The sequence below is a fragment of the Rousettus aegyptiacus genome, unplaced genomic scaffold (assembly GCF_014176215.1).
Source record: "Rousettus aegyptiacus isolate mRouAeg1 unplaced genomic scaffold, mRouAeg1.p scaffold_m13_p_4, whole genome shotgun sequence".
Classification (NCBI taxonomy): domain Eukaryota; kingdom Metazoa; phylum Chordata; class Mammalia; order Chiroptera; family Pteropodidae; genus Rousettus; species Rousettus aegyptiacus.
In genome coordinates this window covers 60,199,230-60,219,139 of record NW_023416307.1, presented here as the reverse complement: position 1 = coordinate 60,219,139, position 19,910 = coordinate 60,199,230, and the positions used below count along the sequence as shown (strand labels likewise).

General features: G+C 35.8%; 1 protein-coding gene and 1 pseudogene across 1 annotated transcript in view; one reads left to right on the top strand and one right to left on the bottom strand.

Moving 5' to 3' along the window:
* The window catches only part of CCDC191 (coiled-coil domain containing 191), a 77,362-nt gene that overhangs the window by 13,075 nt on the left and 44,377 nt on the right, over window positions 1-19,910 (bottom strand). The window contains exons 9-13 of the mRNA XM_016150655.2: window positions 18,970-19,219; window positions 14,910-15,346; window positions 14,011-14,123; window positions 11,949-12,031; window positions 11,117-11,218 (exon numbers count right to left, since the gene is read on the bottom strand). Of these exons, the coding sequence (XP_016006141.2) occupies window positions 11,117-11,218; window positions 11,949-12,031; window positions 14,011-14,123; window positions 14,910-15,346; window positions 18,970-19,219 (985 nt within the window). The remainder of the gene's footprint in view (window positions 1-11,116; window positions 11,219-11,948; window positions 12,032-14,010; window positions 14,124-14,909; window positions 15,347-18,969; window positions 19,220-19,910) is intronic.
* On the top strand, window positions 885-999 carry LOC118602086 (annotated as a pseudogene).

Here is a 19,910-nt window from a genome sequence, read left to right as displayed (position 1 = left end):
CACAAAAACACTAAAGATTCTAAGAAACTACTATGAACAATTATATAACAATAAATTAGATAAATTTCTAGAAACCTAGAAACATACAACCTACCAAGACTGAATCATGAAAAATTAGAAAATCTGAAAAGACCAATTACTAGTAAGGAGACTGAATTAGTAATCAAAATCCTTCTAACAAAGAAAAGTCCAAGACCAGATGATTTCACTGATGAATTCTACTAAACATTTAAAGAATTAATAGCAACTCCTCTCAAGCTCTTTCATTTATTTTACTACTAGCTCATTTTACATGGCCAGTATTAATGTAATACCAAAGCCAGACAAGGACACAGTAAGAAAATTACAGGCTATTATCCCTGATGAACACAGATGCAAAAATCCTCCACAAAATATTAGCAAACCAAATTTGACAATACATTAAAAAGATCATACACCGTGATCCAGTGGGATTGATTCCTGGGATGCATAGATAGTACACAAATCAATGTGATACACCACAATAACAAAATGAAGGCTAAAAATTATATGATCATCTCAATAGATGCAGAAAAAGCATTTGACAGATTTCAACATCCTTTCATGATAAAAACTCTAAAAAAATTATGTATAGAAGGAATGTACCTCAACATAATAAAGGCCATACATGAGAAGCTCACAGCTAACATCACACCCAATGATGAAAAGCTTTTCCTTTAAGATCAAGAATGAGACAAGGATGCCCACTCTTGCCAATTTAAATCAAGACAGTACTAGAAGTACTAGGCAGAGCAATTAGGCAAGAAAAAGAAAAGGTGGATGTGGTTCCATAATGTTGTGGTTAGCACGTCTACTTTACACGCAGAAGGTCCTGGGTTTGCGCCCCAGTGGAAACACAGTCCATGGTCTATGGCCATGCCACCCTTAACAAGCCCAATGTCTGATCTCGAAGCTAAGCAGGGTTGGGCCTGGTTAGTACTTGGATGGGAGACCACCTAGGAAGACCAGGTGCTATAGGCATAAATAATAATAAAAAAAAAAAAAAGAAAAAGAAAAAGAAAAAGAAAGGGTATCTAAAATCAGGAAGGAAGAAGTAAAATGGTCTGTAGGCAACATGAGAATAAAAAAATTCAGTAAAGTTGCAGGATACAAAATCAATATACAAAGTCAACTGCATTTCTATATACTAACTATAAGCTATTGGAAAGAGAAATAAAGATAAAAATCCATTTACAATAGCATAAAAACATAGGAATAAACTTACCCAAGGAGGTGAAAGATCTATACATCGAAAATTATAAAACATCAATGAAAGAAATTGAAGAAGACACAAATAAATGGAAAGATATTCTACGCTCATGGATTGACAGAATTAATATTGTTAAAATGTCCATACTACCCAAAGCAATCTACAGATTTTTTCTATCAAATTCCTATCAAAATTCCAATGATATTTTTCACAGAAATAGAAAAAAACAATCCTAAAATTCATATGAAACCATGAAAGATCCTGAATAGCTAAAGCGATTTTGAGAAAGAAGAATGAAGCTAGACGCATCACATTTCCTGATTGCAAACTATGTCACAAAACTATAGTAATCCAAACAGTATAATACTGGCATAAAAACACACAATGAAACACGAAAGAGTGTCCAGAAATAAATCCATGCATATATGGTCTACTAATTTTCAACAAAAGAGCCAAGGATATACAAATGGGAGAAGGGTAGTTTCTTCAATAAATGGTGCTGGAAAACTGGAAAGCCACATATAAAAAAATGAAATGAACCGATACCTTACACCTCATACAAAAATCAACTCAAAATGGAATAAAGACTTGAATGTAAGACCTGAAACTGTAAAACTCCTAGAAGAAAACACAGGAGGTAAGCTCCTTGACACTGGTCTTGATTTTTTTTTTTTTTTTGATTTGACATCAAAAGCAAAGGCAACAAAAACAAAACTAAACAAGTAGGACGATATCAAACTAAAAAGCTTCTGCACAGGAAAAGAAAACCGTCAACAAAATGAAAAAGCAACCTATGGAAAGGGATAAAATATTTGCAAACCACATATCTGTAAAAGCATTAATATCCAAAATATACAGGGAAATCATAGAACTCAACAGCAACTAACAAATAACCCATTTAAAAATGTGTAGGGACCTGACTATTTATTCTTTCAAAGCAGCCATACAAATGATCAACAGGTACAAGAAAAGGTGCTCAACATCACTAATCATCAGGGAAATGCAAATCAACACCACTATGAGCCATCACCTCACACCTGTTAGGGTGGAAAGAATAGGGAAAGCCTGGAAAGAGGGTACAAACTTTCAGTGATAAGATGAATAAGAATAAGGTCTGTGAACCTAAATAATGTGGTGACTATAGTTGATAAAACTGTATTGTATAATTGAAATTTACTAAGAGGAGAGAACTTGTATTCTCTCTCTCCCTCTCTCCCATACACATTAAATGTGTAAGGTGATGGATGTGTTAACTACAATGATGGGAGTCCTTTAACAATATGTATGTATATCAAATCATCATGTTTTACATTTTAAGTATCTTACAATTTTGTCAATTATACCTCAGTAAAGATGAAAAAAAAAAGTAAAAATAACATGACCAAAAAATTAATGAATTCATTTCAACAAATAGCAAATTAATTAAATTTGAACATGTAACCACAAAACAGTGTATTAATCATAGTAACAGAACTCTGGAGCATTAAAAAAAGGAAACTATTCTGCTGATGGGGTGAGGAATCGTGGGTCATGAGTCCTACAACAGGCAGGGCTCTGCATATTCTTGGATTTATTTAGTATTGACCACAGAAATGATTTACATATCATCCAGTTACTAAAGAGTAAAACATCCAGTTAGGAGAGCAATCAGTAGTTTTCTCTCATTATTATGAAAAACCTAGTAATACAGCCTAGTCATTCAGATTATGGGGTAGAGATTTATATATAAATAACTCTATTCAAACTTAAAGATACTCTATTAAAAGTCTAGAAGGATATTCTTACACTGAGCTGTATTTTAAGTGATGAACAGAAGTCCAGGGAAAAGTTAAAAGTATTTGATCATCATGAAACAGTACACCCTCCTCTAGGAAGAGAAAGATCAACCACCTCTGGTGACACACTGAGAAAAGACCTCGCCAAACCCCACGAAGAACTGTATTCCTAAGGGGCTGCCTGAAAAGGTGACAGAAACTTAATGGTTTACTATACAGATACTGTGATTTACTTTATTTCTTTTTGGCTGTTTAATGAAAATAGGCTGTAATAAAAGTGAGAGAAAAAAGAACTCCCTCAAAATGGTGACTGGTAGCAAGTGACACCCATTAGGAAAGTCCTAAGAGCAAAAGCAAGGACTTCAAACTGCCTTCACAGTAGTTGTCATCTATACAGTATAAATACAAAAACATTTCGGCTTCTTTTTTTCTTTATTTCCCACAATTTCACTTCAGGAAAAGGGTTGTGGTGAATTCAATGATTCTGATAAGATACTTAATTGTGTAAGCCTTCTGTGAGAAAAAAATAGGATAGCAAGCACTGAAACATTTCTAATATAAAAGGCAGATTTGCTCTGATCCTCCAATCCTAACTACCCGTTTCTGTACAAATTCCTCAAGATGAAATGTCCATATTCACATACACACCTAAATTGCATCTATCTTCCTGGAATTACAACTCTATGGCTGGTGTTGTAGACACCAACAAAAACCATTTTTGCATGGACTGTGAGAGAAAAACTGACTTTTTAAAAAATACTTTTCCTTGGAAAAATAGAAAAATATTTAATAAACTAGAGGTCTGCTTGAAACATATTTTGTATTCTCACACAGCAATTTAATTTAAATGTGTATTTCCTCTCTTGATTAAAGATTCCTCAATGAAGTTGGTTGTATTACCAACATTAGTATATTTTCCATTTCCTTGTATATAAAATGTCTATAATAACACCTGCATCCAAGGTTTGCTGAGTAGATTGCATGATATGATGCTGTCTGCTTTGAGATAGCACTAATATTAGTGATCTACATAGCTGGGGTTTCATAGAGCATAGTTTGCTAAGGCTAAAAAAAAAGGGATACAAAATCAGGGTAGCTTTCTGATTTAAATTACTCAACAAATGACATGCAAAAAATAAGACTCATTTGAAAAAAATATATATAGATATATATCTCCACTATTGCTGCTTTGAGAGAAAGACCGAGTTTCAGTAAAAATGAAGAAGAGCATAGGGCAGTTGACATCATCCTCAAACTCTCTGCCTTCCATCCATTATAAGCACTCTTTCATTGTGCTCTGAAACATAGTCCTGCTAATGTAGTCTTATAATTTATACCCTTTGCTCTCTTGTATCATGAATTTCTTCCCCACTACTGGATCAAGCCCATCAATATGCAAATATGTGTTGGTATCTCCCATCTTTAAAAAACAAAAATAAAACCAAAATCAAAACAAAACAAAACAATCACCAAAGAAAAAGAAGTCCTTCCTTGAACCCATGTGACCCCTATTATACTCATGGAATCAACTTTCTCACCTCCTATTCGCTCCTCAACTCACTGGGATACAGCTCCCTTCCAAGCACTCCACTAAAAACACTCTTGTCTAGGTCATGAACTATCTCTATGTTGCCAAATCAAAGAGTCACTTGCCTGTCCTCTTAATTGAACTCAGGAGCATTTAGCCCGATTAACCACCATCGCTCCCTTCCAGAAATACTTTTTCCTCTGTTTGTCAACAATCAACTCTCCTGGTTCTCTTTCTACTTTACTAGATCCTTATCCTCTGAGTAATTATTCATATCTCCTAGGACTTAGTCCTGGACACTCACATTTCTTCTTTATTCAGACAGTCTCCTAAGTTGATTTCATTCAGTTCCAGAGCAGTAAAAACACTGACATGTTTTTGACTCCAGGTTTCCTTACTACAATTTTGATATCCAGACTTATATATTCAACTGCCTATTTGACATATTCATTTGGAAGTCTAATAGGCACCTCACATTTAATGTGCCCCTCGTGGACCTTGCAGAGGCCTCCTCAGCATCTAGCAGATCAAATATCACCTCCTGAGAGGCTCTTCCCATCTTGCTTCTCCCTTTATACCTTTCACCCCCTGCTCCTTTGTTATCTTATCTAGTACATGTTTGCCCCAGCTAGCATATTTGAAGCCAGGGCTGTTGTCTACTCTACTGTTTTATTCTAACATCTACAACAACGCCTATTACATAGTAAATGCTCTAGAGCAGGGGTCCCCAACCTCTAGTACCTGTCCATGGCCTGTTAGGAACTGGCCTGCAGAGCAGGAGGTGGGTGGCTGATGAGCAAGTAAAGCTTCATCTGTATTTGCAGCCACTCCCCAGTGCTAGCATCACCGTCTCAGCTCCACCTCAGATCACTGGGCATTAGATTCTCGTAGGAGCATCGGTTCCTGGTGCCAAAAAGGTTGGGGACTGCTGCTCTACAGATACTTGTTAAATAAACAAATATGCTTGTTAATCAATTATGGAGGACTTCAAATCTTACCTGGTCTTTTCAGATAAACTGATCTTTTCTACCACAAACTTCATCAACTATCTATCAATCAAAAGTATATTTATGCAGCCATAAAAGTCACTGTCTGATAAGTATTGTTAGAAAATAAGCTTTTAATAAAAAGAGAGCAATGGGATGTTAAGAGTTTAGATTTTTATTTTCAAAAGGTACCTGTGTGAGACCTGTGACTGGTCGTCTTACTGCTGCACCTAACACTAAGGGACACTATGCCACCACTTGGACCATCACTGACCATGCTGTCCCAGATGGCACTTCCTGCCATTGCTACAGTTTCCCCCTCTCTGAAGAATGCAGCATGTCTAGGTCCAGGGGAATTGCAGGTAACAAGGATCTTTCAAAGAGGGCAGCTATGTCTAGACCCTGAACCACTTCTTTCTGAATATGGAGGGCAAATTTGTCATGGGCTTTTCCCTGAGGAATTCTTCCAGTTCCTTTATCCTAAAATTGGTATTATAGGACTTGTATTTTCTGATAGCCCTAGAGACCTTCTCTACCATTTCAACAATAGGGTTGCTCATCTATGTAATTAGAAAATATGGTACTACTGGTGAACCATTTGCTAATAAATTTGAGCAAAAAAGTGCCCAACTAGAATAGGTGAAGTAAGTTTCCATGAAACACATCTAGGATGTGAATGACTCAAAGAAATCACAACAGGCACTAGTTTAGAAATGTCATTATCTTTTTGATGTCCAGAGGAATAACACACTTCTATGGCCTTGGAGGTGGCTTGTTGGAAATGACTCTATGAAGTATGCAAAAAGATAAAGAATTGACTGTGCAGAATATGATGTGTCAAAAGGAATTAAGAACAGGTGAAAAACTGGGTGCAGAAACATACTGCTTCAGATCTTTGTCAGAAGAAAAGGAGACAATTGCCAAGTGCATTTTAGATCTAAAGCTGCTACCAAGGAAAGCTCAAATGCACCAATCTGTAAATGCATCTATCTCAATTGAGACAGTTACAAACAGTTGATTCGCTAAATGGAGATTAGTCTGTGTGACAACATCTTTTTGTCTATTGTTGTGGACTAAAGTTACATTTTACTTTTCCTAAAAGAGAACGATTTGGGTTTGGTATAGTGATAGAAACAAAACAACTTATTGGCCAGTAACGTATTTATCACCCTCTTGCTCTGCATAAACTGTTTGCATCCAGCAAGAAAAAAGCTGGGTAGACAGCAAATTAATGACTATTTTTTTAACCAATCAGAGAATTGAAGCCATCAAAAATCTGGAGAGACAGGCACCTTTAGAGAGACACAGGACCTAAGCGTTTCCTTATCTGAGGCAGAAATTACCATATACCTTATAAGCCAGTAGGACAATTAAATCAGAAATTTTGGAGAAATATCTGGAGGCCAAGGGTGACCCAGCATGAGAAAGATGAAGCTTCTGGAGATCACAGTCAAAAGGATGTTCCTCACTTTTTGCAGGCTTTTGTTTAGGGAACTCTACCAGGCTCTCACAGAGAAGACTGGGGAGAGTCTAGATAAAAGTTCCCACTATGGTTCTGGCTCGGGGAGAGGAAGAGCAACCACTGCAAAATCTTCCCAGATCATTCTCTCTTAGGAAACAAAAGACTTCATCTACAAATGGCACAACCTGAGAGCTCTAAGCAGGGAATGCCACTGCAGCTGGGGTAGGGGAACTGTGTCCAGACCAGCCTCCCATCTCACCTAAGAGGAAGGGAAATCTCACAGAAGGATGGGCTTTCAAGGTAGACTGAGACAGTAGATACTGAAAACAGGAAACAGAGGGCCAGAGAAAAGCTCTACCCCTAGGGTAGGAGAAGAAATTCTCCTGAATACTCGATATTATACACTCCAAAGAGTGTGACTTAATTAGAACATTAGAGAATGCTCCCCTTGTCCACACTCTACCAGCACGCTAACAAACCACCAGTCATAATAATGGAGTATCTTGCAGCTGAGAGAGCTGCAAGAGACAGGTTCTCTTTGGGGAACAACACAAAGGGAAGACTTAAGGCCAAAAGAGAAGACAAAACAAAGTCACTAGAGGAAATTGAAGTCTATGGTGCCCATAGGAACAACAAACCTTAGCAATGGTAACTACAGCATTAACAAACTTCAAACATAGCTCAGCTCCTGGCTAGATTAACACAAATATCCACACTAAAGGTCTTTTCATCTCAGTTTCTATTGCCCTGTAAAACATGTCTGGCTTCCAAAAAAAAAAAAAAAAATACACACACACATATATAATACACACACACACACACACACACACACACACACACACACCATACCAAAAGACAATACAAAAGACAAATAAACAGTCCAAAAGATAAAGAAATCATTAAAACAAGACTCAGCTATGACAGAAATGGTAGGAATATTAGAGAATTTTAAATAGCTAATGATAACATTAAAGGCTCTAATGGAGAAGGTAGTCATCATTTCAGATCAGAGAGGTAATTTTAGCAGAGACATGGACAATATAATAAAGAGTCAAATGATAATGATAGAAATCAAACACATGCTAACACAAATAAAGAGGGCCTTCGATGGGCTTATTGCTAGATGTGACAGTTGAGGAAAGAATCAGGTACTCTGAAGTTAGGACAACAGAAATTATACAAACTGAAGGGCAAAAATAAAAGAGTGAAAAACACAATAGAGCATCCAAGAGCTGAGGGACTATATCAAACAATGTAACATGAGCATAACTGGAATCCCAGAAGGAGAAGAAAAAGGATGGGGCGGGTGAAATATTTGAAGAAATAATGGGTTAGCATATTCCAAAATTACTGACCACATACCTAAGAAACTTAGACCTCATCAAGCAGGAAAAAACCAACCAACCAACCAACCACATCTAGACATGTCATATTCAAACTGCTAAAAGCTAAAGATAGAAAAAAATCTTAAAGACAGGTGGGGGAACAAAAACCATCTTACCCACTATTATGGACTGAAAGTTTTGTGTCCCACCAGACTGATATGTTGAAGACCTAATCCTCCAGTGTGATTTTATTTGGACATGGGGCCTCAAAAGAAATAATTAAAGTAAAATGAAGTCCTAAGGGTGGGATTAATATCTGTATAAGAAGAGATACCACGTTTTCTTTCTTTCCATCTACGTACATGCACTGAGGAAAGGCCATGGGAGAAGGTGGCCATCTCTAAGCCAGGAAGAGAACTCTCACCAGAAACCAACCATGCTGGCACTCTGATCTCAGATGTACAGCCTCCAGAACTGTGAGAAAATTAATTTCTGTTATTTAAGCCACCTACTCTATGGTATTTTGTTATGGCAGCCAGAGCACACTAAGACACCTACAAAGGAACAAACTTAAGAATTAAAGCGAATTTCTTGTCAGAAACCAGGCAAGCAAGGAGACAACAAAGTGACATCTTTAAAGTGTTTTTAAAAAAACCCTGTCAACTCAGACTTCTATATCCAAAAGAAAATCCACTACCAACAGACTTACTCTATGAAAAGATGTTAAAAGAAGTTCTTCAGGCAGAAGAAATAAGATATAGGTTAAAAACTCAGATCTACACAAAGAAATAGAGCATAAGAAGTGGAAGACCTAAAGGTAAAATATATTCTTTGACTTATTTTTAACTACTTTAAAATATAACTGTTTAAAGCACTAAAATATAACTATTTAAAGCAATAAATACCCAATACCTTGTTATGTGTAAAATACATATCATATATATATGTAAAAGACATGAAATATGACGATAATGGTGAGAGATTAACTCTTTCCCCTAAGATTTAGAACAAGGCAAGGATGTCTTCTCTCACTACTCCTATTCAACCTTGCACTGTAAGTCCTAGCTAGTGCAATAAGGCAAGAAAAATAAATAAAAGACATACAGATTGGAAAGGAAAAAATAAAACTGCCTTTGTTAGCAGACAACATGGTTGTCTACATAGAAAGTTTCAAAGAATCTACAAAAAAAAAACCCTAGAACTAATAAATGAGTTTGCAAGGTTGTGGGATACAAAGTCAATATACAAAAATAGTGTTCATATGTACTAGCAATGAATAAATGGAATCTGAAATTTTAAAAAGACACCATTTACAATAGTACCAAAAAAGAAGTACTTGGGTAACTTAGGTAGGTATAAATCTAACGAAAGATATGTAAGATCTGTGGAAAGCTTTAAAACATTCATGAAACAAATCAAAATCTAAAGATCTAAAAACACGCTCATAGATTCAAGTCTCAATATCTATTCTTCCAATTTGATCTATAATTCAAAATGATCACAATCAAAATCTCAGCAAGCTTTTTTATGCATATCAACAAGATTAGGCTCAAATTTATCTAGAATAGCCAAAACATTGTGAAAAAAAATCGACTGGAAGATTTCACATTTACTAAATTCAAGATTTACTACAAAGCTACAGAAATCAAAGACAGTATGGTACTGTTAAAAGAATACAAAGATCAATAGAACAGAACAGCGAACCCAGAAATATAGTCAACTGATTTTTGACAAAAGTATAAAGGTAATTCAAAACAAATTTATATTTCAGAAATCATTAGAATGATATGAAACACATTTGGAAAATGCTACTTTAGAACCCCTCATATCATTTTTAAGGGGCTGTTTCTAAAGATTTCTTAGGCTGATTTAGCAAAAGATGAATCATATGTGCCTTTTGCTCCATGGACAAGATGATCTGTTCTGTGGATACCAGTCAGCCTCTTTCCCCAACCATTCCTACCATTGCCCAATGAGCTCATAAAGAAAGTAGCTACAGTAGCAGGGATGGAGGTTCTGCAAAGGCTCAGCAACAAGGACATCCACTCACGAAGGCCGACTGGCTATGGCCACGGCTGAGTGCCCAATCTTCCAGCAGCAGAGAGTAACACTGAGACTCCAATATGACACCATTTTCTGAGTTGACCAGCCAGCTCTCAGATCACAGGTTGATTATAATAGACTCTTTCCATCATAGAAGGGGCAATGTTTTGTTCTTACTGAAATAGACACTTAGTCTGGATATGGATTTACCTTTCCCGCATATGATGCTTCTGTCCAAACTACCATCCATGGACTTCCAGACCATCCGTGGACTTACAGAATACCTTATTCACCATTATGGTATTTCACACAGCATTGCTTCTGGTCATGGAACTCACTATATGCCAAAAGAAGTATGGCAATGGGCTTATGTACATGGAACTTACTGGTCTTACCATGTCCTGCACCATCCTGAAACAGCTGGCTTCACAGAATGATGGCATGGCCTTTTGAAGACACAGTTGCAGTGCCAGCTAGGTGGCAATACCTTGCAGGTCTAGGGTAAGGAAACAGACTCAGAGTCTCTAAAGAGGGACCTAATCTAACCTTAGGTGGAGAAGATGGTAGGGGAAGGCAGGAAAGGCTCATCTGGAAGAAGTCCTATTAAGCTAAGATCTAAACAATGAGTAGGTTTTCACTAAGTAGAGAAAAAGGGTGGAAGTGAGAAGGTTGTTCTAGACGGAAGTTCAGGAGTGGCGAAGGTATACAAGGCCACAGCATTACACACGATAGGCTTCAAAAGACAGGCAACTGACCAGAGAATACTAACCATTTTCTTCAGTCTCTTTTCTTCTCGTTTTTTCTCAAGCTGAGCCTTCTTCTCCTCTGCCTCCCTCTTCTGACGCTCCTCCTCTTGGGCCTTTAACTGGGCCTGACCAAAATTAGAATTCATAAAAATCAGAACCCTCAATTTGTATGGAATTAAAATCTTTTAAGTTGAGGTTGAAGAAAGTCAAATATCTACCAACCATCACTCTGGAAGAAGCCTACACTTTGTGATAAAAGTAGAAAACCTGACCAATACAAGGTCAGTTGTGAAACTTCAAAGTTTCTGCAAAGAGTCCTTTTCTACTTGGGAAGGTGAGACTAAGCATGAATAAGGCTATTAACTTTTAATCATAAAATGATAACTTTTTAGTTCTCATTTTCATCTGTGAACTACTAAGTCCAAACTATATATAACATGAAAAAAAATTTTAATTGCACCAAAAAAATTCCCCAAAACTGTCTACTTTTTCTTAGTAGGTACAAAATTTACTTCTGACAGATCAAGTAAAGACTTTGAAAAATAATAACTCCCTAACTTTGAAAACTCATCAGGTCAGGCATCTATCACATTAATCTTGGTTAAGTGCAAGTCTTCCAATTTGCTGGCTCCCATCAACATTTGTAACATTTCCTACCTGATATACTAATGCTATTGATGTTTTTCCCTTTATTTTCCTAAAATTGTCAGAGTTTGGGCCAGTGGGCAAAAAGCCATTTCCAAAGTTGGTGTAACTCTGTTGTCTCAATGGGCTTAAACAAGCTAGGTTTATTTTTTTATTAAAGACCTATACAAATCTTTTTTCTTGCCTCAGTTTGCATTCTTGATTTATTACCAATTTCTCCTCTTCTTGTTTTTTCTTCTTCTCTGCCAAGATCCGCCTACATTCAGCTCGCTGAACTGCTCTCTCTTCCATGGCTAGAAAACAGTAACAGAGTTCTAATATCAAAAATATAAAGAACACTGCGAAACAAGCATTTCCATTTTATAGTAAAATTTGGTGTTAAAGTTTTATTTTAAGTTGTGTTCACAATCTCAGAAATATATATGTATAAAATTTATATTAAAATACAAATATATAAATTGTAGGTGTGTGTGTGTATATATATATATCTTCCATAGGTTAAAGATCTATAATCCCATCCTCAGCAACGATGAACAATTTGCAAATTTTTGTTTTTGTTTATATCTCTATTAGAATAACTTTACTGATTTAAATAAAGATAATGTGCCTTGATGATACTTGTAGTATGTGAAACCCCAAAATTAGATTTTTAATTTGATAATTCTTTTAATGAATGTAGAAAACTTTAATTATCTCTAATGAATACTTTTAGAATAGATACTCCTTAAATCCCATTGAGTCTGCTAATTTTTCCTAAGTCACTGTACATATGTCTGTATATGTTAACAACAGAACAACAACAAACTAAAGTTTAGGGTCATGATCAATACATTTTAATTTAGTTTTAAGGCCTGATATCCAGATGGGCAGGAAATGAAATTGCACTACACATTTGGAGAACTGGCATCTGAACGAATTCAAGTGTCAGACTCCTGTTCTTGACAGTCTATTAAATATCAATCCAAAAGAAGCAAATGTGCAAGATGGTCTGATAATATGACTCTGTCATCAGTCAGGACTTTCACAGGAAGAGGAGCAAGGGTGGGAGGAGAATCAAGTTCTGCTCACCTATGTCAGCAAATGGTTACTTTTGGTTCCTTATGCCATGCTATAGAGGAAGAAAATTTAAGTCCAAGTTTTAAGAATTAATAAACAAAAAACTCACCAGGCTATTTCTTACAGATATTAAGTGTCTGCTTTGCTGGGAAAAGAATCGTGGGGGTGCCACAGATGGCGGAAGTGAGACTGTCTCTAAGGAGACAGAAATAGATTGGAGGATTAAAGTGCTTCTTTAAAGAGAGAGAGGGCAGAGTCTGTGGTAATATGTGTTTTCTCCATCTTTCTGGAGCTACTTATTAAAGACTACTTGAAAAGTAACCTGGAATACTAAATATGCTAACTCCTTGATCAAATAATAATAATAAAAAAATCACACCAAAAAGGGCATTTCTTGGTCATCCTCAATGGTGAACAAAGATGGCATAAACAATTGTCCTGGCAACGTCAATGCAAAGACTGCTAATTTCTTCATTAATAGGAATGGACTTTAGGTGCAATGTCCTTCAGATGATATCATTTCTTGCTAGGGCAATAATCTTGCCATAAGTGAAAAAATCAGATTTACAAACAACAATATAATTGTCAAAGTGTCTACTACCATATACAAATATATGAATAGTGTGTGACTATATAGTAAAAACAATTAGCAGATTCATTAGGTGGGTTCTAAGGAATATTCATATATTCTTTGGTCTAAATAACAATTTCTATGTACATTGAATATCTTATTAAATTAAAATGTGTGGTTTATAGATTTTATTACTAAAAGCCTATCATCAAAGCACAACTCATTATAAAATGATGGAATAACTTGATGTGAATTGGTCAATATTTTAACATTAACAAAGTATATGATAGGTGATCTTTATTCTTAGCAGCCACTCAGTTTTCTCATTTGTGTATTTGTCCTTTTTTTTTTATATAACAATACAAATCTCAAATTATAGGAAAATGATACCTTTCAGCACTGGATTTTTTGTTTGTTTGTTTGTTTTTTTAACATTGGCTTGAAAGGCTGAAAATTTTGGTAGAAGACACAAGGAAAAAACATAGGGCTCTCTGGTGTATTCTGCTTCCAACATGTCTTACCCATCTTAAACCGACCAGGTTCTGCCAACCCTCAAAACCCAAGATTTGCCAGAATTCAGTCCCAGCACATTCTACTCCAAGAGGGAAGATAACCACCACCAAAGCCCCACCAAGACAGCCCTGCCTTTTAGTATGGGATGGGGTGCCATCGGCTGCCTTGGGTTCCTTCTGGGTCCAGAAAGAGAATTTTGGGAGTCACTTCTACTACCTTCAGTCAGAGGAGAAGCAACAGGCAAACTGAGGGGGGAAAAAAAAAGAATTCAGACTGATAACCAGCTTTGTTCAAAACCATTGTACCTGAGGAACTCAAAGCATTTTAAAAACTTTAATTAATCCTTACTCTGAGATAACTATAAATTATTATACCTACTAGATAAATTTGTGTAATGAGGCATGGAAAGTTTGAGTGATTGGCCTGAGTCTACAGTGTGAGCCTGGCGCTCTGACTCCCATCCCAGTGCTTCAAATAAATAGATATCAACCACTTCTTATCTTACCATTTATCACACATACTGAGTATGTCTCAAACATGTCTGAAACTGTCTTAAATGGCTTTTGAGAAATTGGGACTATTATTCCAGGCTCAAAGATTTTCTTTATCTAAAACAACTACAAATTTCAGCTAGATAATTGGCCAACCCCAGGGATTGCTCCATTTGGACCTGATATTGTCTGACTTGGCTTCTCAGCACTTAACAGAAACAGAAACCCATAAATCAGGTTAGAAGCAAGGAAATGTTTTTCTCTTTTACCAGTATAATAACAGCTCCTCAGACAAAAGCAGTTGTAATACAAATGCTAACTATATAAGTGGATCCTATAGGCAGCCACTTGCTTTAAATACCTATTTGTACCTGTCATGTACTAATCACAATGCACAGGGCTTCTTTACTTTGAGAGTGCATAGTAAGAGAAAAGGTGAGATCATGGAGTCTGGAAGCTGGGCAAAGTTCAGAAGCCTGTCTACTACAAAGTGAAAACTCTCAAATGAGTCAAAAGACTGTTCTGATACAATGGACATACTTTGGAAGCACCTGGCAGGTTTTTTTTGGTTCTTCTTCTTTGGGGTTTGACAGCAGGCGGCTCTTTGTATTTGTGACTGCTGCAGCATGCTCCGCTGCCCACCGAGCCTTCGCCAGCCTCTGGTTTTCCTTCAGCTCCAGAATTGTTTTCTTCTGTTCTTGAAGTTTCTTCTTTTGCTTCTGAATCAGCTGTTGCTGGAGAACATGGCGGTTGTGGAAATGACCCATGCAAATGGGTTCTGCTTTCTGAATGCTGGTTCTGAGCTTCTCATTGCTGCCAGGCTGTTGCGAGGGCTCGACATCCAAGGTCTTGTGCAGTTTATTGTCAGATGTGTTCAGAGGGACATTCTGGAGGGGAACCTGTAAGATGTTCTTTGCTGGTCTATCTTGGTGGGGGCTGGGCATACAATCATTGGTCCCTGGGGGTATGGCAGTCACCTGAGAGAGAAGATGTTATAGCTAAGCTATTTAAAGGATCTTTAAAAGGATTGTGCTGATGAGATCTGACTTCATCTAGTCAGCATTGCTCTGTTTAATAGCACATCTTCTCTGCACTTCAGCCAGAGTTGCCCTGTGCTGCTGGTCTGGCATCTCAGAGACTACCAGCCTTAGCTCTGTGAGCCACTCTTAGAATGGGTACAGCTACTCACCATGAAAACTGGGTGAAAGAATGGCTACTACCGTATGAACCATTGACATGCGCCAGGACATTTGTAATCAGAAAAATGTCCTCTTTTAAATTTCTAATTTGGATAGTTCATTTGTTAATTAGGCAAGATTACTCTAGATACATATTACGAGAATTTTAATTTGCACAAATCGATTGAATCTTGGAGAAAATTGAAAGTTTTGTGGCAAAGGATGTATCCTTTTTCAAGAATGCTTGAAAATTAAGGAATACCCTAACAAATCAGTAACAGCTCTTTAATAATAGCTCTTTCAATGCCTCTTACCACTAAGTTAATCATAGGGTATTTATTTATTTCAGGATTAAAGCCTAGATTATAAAGTTGTTTCTAGTTATTCCTAAACAATCTATTGTGGGAAATACTGGCAAACCCAGGATTACTGAACAAATAACTGTATTACATAAGAATAATGTTACCTACCAATACTTTGTATTAGTATATGGCTTACTAGTTTTCAAAACTTTATCATTTAAATCTCATTTAACAGACTGAGGTATCATACTCCATTACAAGTTCTGTTATACAGGGAGGAAGGAAACACAATTTTAATCAGAAAATTTTATTCTGGCCAAAATATTGTCATAGGGAAAATGTTTCTTCTAGAATGGTTTGATTCTAAGGTCTAACCAGTTTTTGATTCTGCCTTCTGCAGTAATGTAAGGAGAAAAATACTGTGAACTATCTTATATCTTAGAAGCTTCTAGCTCTAAAAGGGTGTATACTCAGGTACTCAAAGATATTTTCTATGATGATACAAATATTTTTTATAGATTCAGCTGAAGTGAAAGATGTGAAATATGGAAACTCAGACATATTAAATACTTTAAAAAATAACATTTCAGAAATGTCAGTGGACATTTATTCATGAGAACATCTGCTTAAGTAATTTAGTATCAAGCAGGGTATATATTTTAGGCCCTTTTAAATTTTGCGGTAATGATACCTTATTAACCCAGCAGGACTGTAAAAGCCTTCAGTACAGCAACAAGATTTCTTTTAGATCATGGTAACATTTTAAGGTGAAAATAAGAAAATGAAAAAAAAGCTTGCTGGTACAGATTGTACTTAGTAGAACAGCACTGAACAGTTTGGCTTAAGTAGAGAAAATCACCTATTAGTTAAATAATAATTCTGAAAAATTTCAAGGTATAATATATGTTTGTGGTACATGAGTTCCTATGATTATAGAATTAATGAGCATCTAAACTCTGGAAAAGATGATAGTTTATACAATAACCTACAGTCTATTATAGCCCTTTATTTTCATTTGCTCTATTTTTTTATAATATTATCTTTTCTTGATAAATTCTTTTGTTCTTCATTTTCGAGATTTGGAGACCTTTTTCTTAAGTCTAAATTATGCATACATATTTAGTAATTTTTCTGTTTTACACAGGTAAAAACAATACTTTCTGTTGACTTTTTTTTTTTTTTAATTTAAAGATAATAACAGTGGAAATCTGTAAGGTAAAATGTCCTACACAGCTATTTCCTATGATAGAAAATTCTCCTGGGTCCTAATCGAAACAAAATTATCTAACTGACATAAAAGTCAGTAAGTTGCCTAAGGGAAGGGACCAAGATGTTACATAAGTCCCAATAAGCATCCTCATGATACCCCTTTGCTGACAGACTTAGCTTAAAATAAGACCAGCCTCCTTGTTATTAGTAATCAGGGTAAAGAACAAGCCTGAGGACCCAAGTCTGTGGCATTCAAATTAATTTCACAGATCTGAGTTGAGTACTGAACAGTGCTATGTAGAGAATGGAGAGTGCCTGGGGTACAGGCAAGGGGACTGAGGACCTTCTCTGAAGGCTTTTCAAACACAAGTGCAATTATGGAAAAAAAAAAAAAAAAAAAACAAGTGATAGCATTGACTTTGCAAAAACTTAACATGTATGGTACCAAAATCATCAATAAACCAAAAAGACAAATAACAAAATGAAAAAAAATTATATAATATAAAGTAGTAAAAGCATCAGTGTCTTAAAAATATAAAGAGCTCCTATAAATAACAGGATACATAATCAATAAGAAAAATGGAAAAAAGGCATAAAGAGACAAGTCACTATGCATCTTTCTATATCCATTCTCACATACTACATATATATGCAAATGACTAATATAAAAAATGTTTAATCTCGCTAGCAATCCAAAAAAAAAAAAAAAAGGAAATTTTGAAGAAATAATAAGATGAAAATATTTTACCCGTTAACTTGGCAAAAATGAAAAATATGTTATCAGGCAGGAAAACGCACTTGTTTGGTGCAATATCACTGGAAGGGCAATTTGGTAACAGCTTTTACGACAGGCATTTTATTTTTAGGTATTTATCCAAAATAAAACATTATGGATGTGTGCAAAGATTTACCCACAAAGATGCTGAATGAAGCTTTGTTTGCAATAGCGGCAAACTAGAAACATTTAAACATCCAGCAATAGAGAAGGGGATAAACTGATTCCAGCTTATGGCTCACAACAGAATATCATGCAGCCATTACAACATGATGACATGGCACAGTAGTCCTTAGTCAGGGGGTATTCATCAGGTTCACCTGCAGAACTTTAAAAAAATACAGGTATTCCACTCACTTGAAATTCGTAGTGATCTGATTCTGCAAGATACTCTCGGTTGAGAACTACTGTTGAAGAAGTAGATTTACTGACAAAAAATCCTCATAGAGTGAAAATAAAAACTTTTTAGAAAAATAGAATAATTATATTATTATTAAGAAAGAAAACACATGGCCTTCCTTTCTCTGTGTTACGGTAGACTAATGTCTTCAATGACTTAAAGAAAAATTTAAAGCTAAATATTAAAGAGAAGAATGTATACATGCCCGAATAGAGAAGAGATTAGATGGCTATACCTCAACATGTTGTTATTGCTGGTTATCTCCAGATGACGGAATTACTATTTTACTTTTTTCTGTCATTTTATCATACCAAATTGCTACAATTAATATATATTATTTTTCTCACTAGAAAAATAAAAACTGAAACATTTCTTATAAGTCACAAGCATATTTAGAAATGTCTGATGATCAAATAAGAGTTGAAGAGTTGTGAACAATGCTTTATATATCTGTTCCTGAGGGAGTCTTTCTCTTAGTAGTTTTAAATTCCCTCTATTATATCCCTACTAAGTTTCAACTACATCAAAGTTTACGTGATTATAAAAAGAAGATTCAGTTCAGGAAAATAAACATTGACTGAAAGATAAACTTTGTGCATTGTAACAGCTTCCATCTTTTAGATAGCCTAGGTAAGGCAATCTGACAAGGGCTAACATGCTCTAAGCTATCCAAGCGCAGAGCTCAAATGCAAGTGATTAATAAGTAGGAAGACAAAGCAAAGAAAACTCAATGTACCTCTCCATTTCTTATAGGTGGATCCACCATGGCTGTTGCCTCTTCAAGCAGACTGACACCTGATGACCCATTTGCACGGAGTTTCCCTAGTGATGCTGCCTTCAACAACTCATTCATTTTCCTCCTTGTTTCCTCCTTTGTTAGAGCCAGCTCTCTCTTTAGGATGTCTGCACGATACCAATGCTGCCATTCTGTAAAGTGATGCCGGAGAACTTGTTTCCGGTTATACTCAGTGGCCAGTTGTTGTTTTCTAAGCAACAAAACATTTCCATTAAAAAATGAATCAATTCCATAAACTCTCTGACATTGCTTTTAGTAATATTTTTTTTGGGGGGGGAAATGTTTCCTTGGCCAAGGGAAAGAAGAAAAAATAAACAAATGGGACTATATCAAACTAAAAAAGATTTTGCTCAGCAAAGGAAACAATTAAACAATTAACAAAACAAAAAGACAACCTACTGAATGGGAGAAGATATTTGCCAATGATATCTGAAAAGGGGTTAAAATCTAAAATATATTAGGAATTCATACAACTTAACACCAAAAAGACAAACAATCCAAAAGAACAAATGGACAGGGGACCTGAACAGACATGAAAAGATGCTAGAAGTCACAAATTATCAGAGAAATCAAATTGCAAATTCAAACCACAATAATGTATCACCTCACACTTGTCAGAATGGCTATCATCAATAAATCAACAAACAAGTATTGCTAGGATGTGGAGAAAAGGAAACCTTGGTGCACTGTTGGTGGGACTGCAAATTGGTACAGCCACTATGGAAAACAGTATGGAGGTTCCTTAATAAATTAAAAATTGAACTACTATATGACCCAGCAATCCCACTTATGGGTATTTATACAAAAAAATTCAAAACACCAATTCAAGAAGACATATGCATCCATATATTCATTGCAGCAGTATTTACAATAGCCAAGAT